At 45.1% G+C, this 6,000-nt stretch overlaps 1 protein-coding gene across 1 annotated transcript in view; it reads right to left on the bottom strand.

Annotated features, from left to right (window-relative positions):
• Positions 1–271: 271 nt before the first annotated feature.
• Positions 272–6,000, bottom strand: part of LOC105700670 (retinal homeobox protein Rx1) — a 32,918-nt gene continuing 27,189 nt past the window's right edge. The window contains exons 3-5 of the mRNA XM_012426732.2: positions 3,047–3,144; positions 2,534–2,712; positions 272–1,543 (exon numbers count right to left, since the gene is read on the bottom strand). Of these exons, the coding sequence (XP_012282155.1) occupies positions 1,380–1,543; positions 2,534–2,712; positions 3,047–3,144 (441 nt within the window). The 3' untranslated portion in view covers positions 272–1,379. The remainder of the gene's footprint in view (positions 1,544–2,533; positions 2,713–3,046; positions 3,145–6,000) is intronic.

Below are 6,000 nucleotides of genomic sequence, written 5' to 3'. Positions count from 1 at the left end.
CTTATTTTTGCAAAGCTTCTTTAGTAAATGTTGGAAGTCCATCCGTCACCTCGGATTTCCAATAATGAATTATTTTCCTTTACCTCGTGCACTTCTAACGATCACGATAAAACTCGTTCGATATCTCATCCGTATCTTATACGATATCATTACCTTGACATTATTGAGGAGATTTTCACTTTTCATTCGATATTGCACCTCACTTAACCGCACAAACGCCCTAGATAAGAAATGCCGACATCGGGCTTAGACACCATTCTCACTGCTGATTGATCCAAGACCCTATCTTCACCCGATGTCGGGGCGATATACCCATTTTTCATTTATTATACGTTCACGAAGTTGTTTCATTTTTATTAATTCTCCGGCAAGTTGGAAATACCGATCATATTATTTTCCTGTGTTTAACGCATGTTAAAGCAATTGAACTATCGATCCTTCATTATTTTCTTAGAGTCAGAGGTCTCGAGAACTACCTTAAAGACACGCAGTCTACAGTTTGTAAGCAAGCAAACGGAATTGAACGTCTCATTGTCTATGAATTGTGTGATTAAACGAATAAATTGTATTACGGCACAATTTCTTACTAAAATATTTCCTTCACTGGCGGGTTCTTACAGAGTACCTACACGTCACAATTAAAATATCTTTTATTTCAAGATTAGGACTATAATTTCATAAAATCACTTTATGATCGTTCCGCGTTTTCCTACTTTCAAGTCAGATATTTTCTCTGTACATTTGGCAGAAAATAATTCGCAGACGACGGAACCAATGACATTGTGCCAGCTAACATAATCAACTGGAATTTAACTCAATTTCGTAAGACCAGCGTCGTTGACACAACTTTATGACCTATGTTGGGACATTCTTTAACCCAAGATCTATATGCAGAAATCATGAACAAAGGACATTAGTGCTAATTTCATTGTTCTTATCGCGAAACTTTATCGATACATCGCGTACGAGTGGTCCAACCAATAGCTTCGAATGGACGCCAACAACTGGTGGATACTTTTCTGACCACCAGACAACTGAGTCATTTCAGAAAATACTGTTGAATTTTCGTCATGGTACACCAGTCACTCCGTAAATGTCAAGATTAAACAGTTGTTTCAGTTAAGAGAGGGAGGGAGAGAGAAAGACAGAGAGGGACAGAGATAGGGAAAGAGATTGATAGACGGAGAAAGAAAGAAAGAGAGGTCGACTTTCGATCTCTTTTTTTATCGTGGGCATGTGACTTCGGCACACTTTCTTTACCTCGTTCACTAGGTAGCTATCACACCGTAAATGCCACTCTCTCGGACGAACAGGAACTTTGACACTGTTCCACATAATTCCATTGACAGTACCGATTTTAGAGGTTGGAAAGACAAGCTTCAAACCATCTGCAGACCCTTGATGTTTTCCACGTATTGTTTGGCTCTCATCCTCAATTCTTGGATGCTGGAAGTTCGCGGGTCGTGCCCTGGTGGGCTGGGAGGTGGTGGAACGTGACCCCCACCACCGTCACCTATATTGGTCATACCCCCACCAAACGATCCTATAACCAAACGGGAAGAAAATGTTACAAATCGATTCAAAACCTAAACGATTAGAAAATATCAGCAATTTAGGGAAATATCGTGTACACGGGACAACTTACTAATATTATCAAATGGAACATCATTTTTCTATTAATAGTACGTGTTCTTCTAACAAACGGTAGGGAGACGTTGAAATAGCTCAACATGACTCAATTTTGCAGGTCTCCATTTTCTCTTTGTAGACGATACTAGAATTATTTTTAAACAAACTATATCATCCATGTATCCTACGTACAAAGATATCTGACTACAGTGCGCGAATGTTTTAAAATTAAACTGAGTACAGTCTACATTAGAACCAAGAATTTCTTCTCGATTAAAACATACGTTATCGTGTATAAAAGAAAAGAAATATTTTGTTAAGTATGCCCATTGAACTCTTTAGGTGAATACATTTTATACCATTTATGTAATTACACACAAATTAGGGAGGAGATCCAATGAATTAAACGAAATCTTGTAGTTCCACTTTTGAAAGAAATTACAATTCCACCTTGTAACTCCACCGCTGTATCTGTGAAATAAGTGGAAGTGCTTGGTTAGGCTTTATTACGCCATTTGACACCTTTCTTCGATACTTCTGGGTTTAAAAAAAGAAGAGGTTTGTTCCAGTTGAGTGCAAACCGATGAAGAGGGGCATAGACGTATCGTTTTATGTTCATTATTCGAGCGATGCGAACATTAGTAATTTTTCCCAATAACGTCATTTGAACTTGGCGTTGTTTGCTTTAAAATCTGTTATCTCGTAAGCTAATTCGTTGACTGCTGTTTTCCATGTTATGGTATCTACGAGGAATGGTAAAAGAACGCTAGTGTAACGGCTCGTGACGTCCAAGCGCTTACGAGTAAACAGCAGGGCGAATCGCAATATAGTTGGTCCTTTAATTACGTATCGTTGCCACTCGGTACTTATTATACCTAGCAAAGTGTAATGCCGCCGTGCTTACCTGGAACTGCATTTGTTACCGCAGCAGCACTTGGGGGAGAGGGCAACCTCCTAGAGGGCGTCAGGTAACTCGGATATCCGGTATGAGGGGCCGCCAAAAATCCAGGAAGAGCACTCAACATTCCGGGATTTGTCAACCAAGGGTCCCCGGGCAAGCCCAAAGGAGATCCTCCAAAATTTCTGCAGGATAGAACAAAAGAATAATGTACTCGTTGTTAGAAGACTGCGGTTCCTTAACACGATGCGTGTGCATACACTCGTCGGGCCCGAATGGTTCAAATGTCGTATTTTCACGATTTAAGAATTCGCGGCCAAATTGCTAGTTCGCGGTGAAATGCCTGAATCTACTTCCGTAGTCTTCGATTTGTTCGTCAAAGTCACTTTACGATCGGACGAGCGTCGATAGCTGCAAGTTCCTGCTCATTTTCGATGCAAGAAATAAGTATCGATACTTGGATGGTATTGGTTCATCCCTAATCTTAAATGGTATAACATGACTCGGAGGAAGCAATACCTTATAGTAGCAGCGTGACGGTAATCGGTTAGATTAAGTCTCGCTGCCTCCATTTTCTCTTGCCGTCGCCACTTGGCGCGTCTGTTTTGGAACCATACCTGTAACAAACGTGAACCATTTTAGTTATTATCAGTTTAAGCAACGAGAAGGAGGAAAGGAGCACAGAGAACGGAACTAAGCTCGAAAGCTCTGCTGACGACCGAATGGACAGCAATAATCGGTCGATATGTATCGGGTGAAACGCATCTGTCTTTCGTAACGAGTCCGGTTGCAAATAAACGCGAGTAATATGAGGACACATGGATCCTCAAAATATTGTGTAGGAAACTGCCGTGCAATTTTGCCTGATTATAAAAGTAACGATGAAAGCGTGTCAGCAAAATTTTTCAATCTTGATGGTTTCGTTTCAAAAAAGCGCACACTATTAACTATTACACAAGATCTATTACGTTTAAGTCATAATTCTTTTTTGGCGATAAAAAATTGTTCACGAATGGTTAATTTAACCGAGCTTTTTTTCCTCAGAGGGCACTAATTATGTCATCGCATGGTAAAACCGGTTGTCGCTATACTTTAGGAAACACGCGTCTCGAAAAATGCCCTGGTATTTTACAGCAGTGTCAGTACGGTTCGTCAGTAAATTACGGGACGGAAGTAAAGACCGTGTACGGACGTCGACGTATACCGTGTTGGTAAAGTAGGTGGCATTATAGGTACTACGCGTCTCCATCACCTCGTAAAACTTTTTCTCGCTCGAAGCTCGGTGGGCACGCCGTAATCGTCGGCCATTATAATGCGGTGGAACCTTAAGAGCGGACCGGCATTATCCTAATACGCGGCTAACCACCTATCTCGCTGGCAAAATCTTCCCTCTGCACTAATTAGTAGTTTTAACTTCTCCAACGTCGTAGTCGGCTACCGATTGTCTCGCTCTTTGGAAACGCGCTAAAAAACTTCCATTAGCGACCGCCGCGACAAAAAGCACGGCGATTCCCGCGCGGTCCGGAAAGGCATTCCAGTTAAACGTACCTACCGACGCATTAATATGCTCGTTACCCCAGAAGACGCTTAACCGTTCTTCGGCATGCCACGGGTAATAGTTTACATTCAAAAAACGATTCCGTAATGAAAGACATTTGACCATTCCATAACCAATCGTGGTCGTAAATTTCGAACCGTCAATCGCTGGCGATACGATCGTTTGATTAACGCTTACGCATTATCGAAAGGAAACTTCTCGGCGTCGGAATATGAAAAGATCATGATTACTTTGGCAAATGCTTGAGAAATAAAGCCGTTGCTTCATTCGGACGGGTCCACTCGTTCGTAATGTAAAAACGAACGAATGGGGTCGTGACCGAAATTCAATCGAGGCGTCGCGGTCGTTCGGAGTTTGTCGGCATATATCGCGTCCGGCGCGTCCGGCGCGTCCGGCGCGTCCGGGGGCTGGCCAGGCGAGAAGAAGAAAGGAGCCCCGGAATCGAGTTCCCCCCGAGGGCGCGGGGTGGTCGATCCCGAAGTGAGAAAAGTGGCTGAGGGCAAAACGTCTGGGCGGGGCGGGCCACCCCTGAGCCAGCTCGTAAGGAACGCAGGGGCAGAGGCAGGGGTCGAAGATCCACCCTTCTTCGGCATCGAGAGGGTAACGAGCTCGAGGGTGAAATCGAAAGCGAGCGGCGGATCCTCGCGAGGTAGGGGCGGGTCGGCCATGTTGATTTCTTTATCGTAACATGGCCGCCGCTGGCAGGCTGCCGCGTCCATTGCATTAAAAGCCGATGCCTATCGGGATCGCCTCGTGAATTATTCAGGGTCCACTCGCGCGCCGCGGAGACACGGATCAAATTCTTGGCCGATGCTCGCGTGCACGCGCTAAGTGCGCGCTTTCCAGGGCTTTTCTCTCTCGCCGCCCCCGACCCGCCGACGATTACCGGCACGCGCGCTGGTTTACCGCCACCAGAAGCGTACCCCTTTACGCTCCTTGGCTTTGACCGGCACCGCCGCCGGATGCAGGACCGGATTACGAGGTGGTGATGTCGGTTTCTTTCCCCGCGGACCGAAAGACGAGGGGGCCAGCGATCCAATTCGCCTCCGCTCGCGATCGACGAGTCCTCGAGGTTACGACGCGTTTTGAAATCGTCCTTTATGGGGACCTCTGGATGGATCGTCGAATGGATCGCGAGTGGATATTAGAGCGGATAATAGAGCGATAATAATGGCGGAGCCAATTGAATATTCCCGTGGCGCCCCGGCACTGGTTGGCATTCCCGGCTCATCAGGGCGATATTCCGCTTATGACGAGAAGCAATTTTCTTTCGCGCTCGAGGATGAGAAAAGACTACGGACAAGATGCCACGTTGAAATGATGAGAAAATAAACGAATTTCCCAGTCACCCTCGCCATCTTCCGTCCGGGGTGGATGGAAGGCGGAGGTCCGGGTCTGGCCGTGGGGTAGTCGCGTTGCTCGCGGAAATATAAAGAACAGGGATAACGCGGCTTAACCTTTTTACCTCGTAAATTTATTAGACCCGGTACTTCCCGGCACTGCCAAGCAATGATATTGCGAGTAAACTCGTTTAGATGCTTTAAATGCGACGGAATTGAAATAAAATGCCAGTCATTTTAGGATTAAAATCGCGCCGGCGGGATTAGTCGCTTCCGGCACTTTCTAATTCTTCCTTTTTTTCTTTCTTCCCGTACGACTTTCGCCATCGGTAGTTCCCCGTTTCCGAATGACCAAGGACGAAGTACCGAATGAGACCCGAACGCCGAGTCTTTGGCGAAACGATGCGTCACGAGCGAGACGCATATTTTACTCTTCAGTTTCCGAAATAGAATGGTTCCTACCTAACGTCAAGCGATAGGGAATCGTAATGGTCAAACTCGCATCGATCCGTTCGTACGGTAAAAGGTTGACTCCCTAACGGCAATAATTAAGAAGACAAAGAGGACGAATTCAA

Source organism: Orussus abietinus, unplaced genomic scaffold (assembly GCF_000612105.2).
Source record: "Orussus abietinus isolate OABI.00-Male unplaced genomic scaffold, Oabi_2.0 scaffold49, whole genome shotgun sequence".
Classification (NCBI taxonomy): Eukaryota; Metazoa; Arthropoda; class Insecta; order Hymenoptera; family Orussidae; genus Orussus; species Orussus abietinus.
The sequence above is the reverse complement of the archived record's forward strand: the minus strand, read 5'-3'. Positions and strand labels throughout refer to the sequence as shown.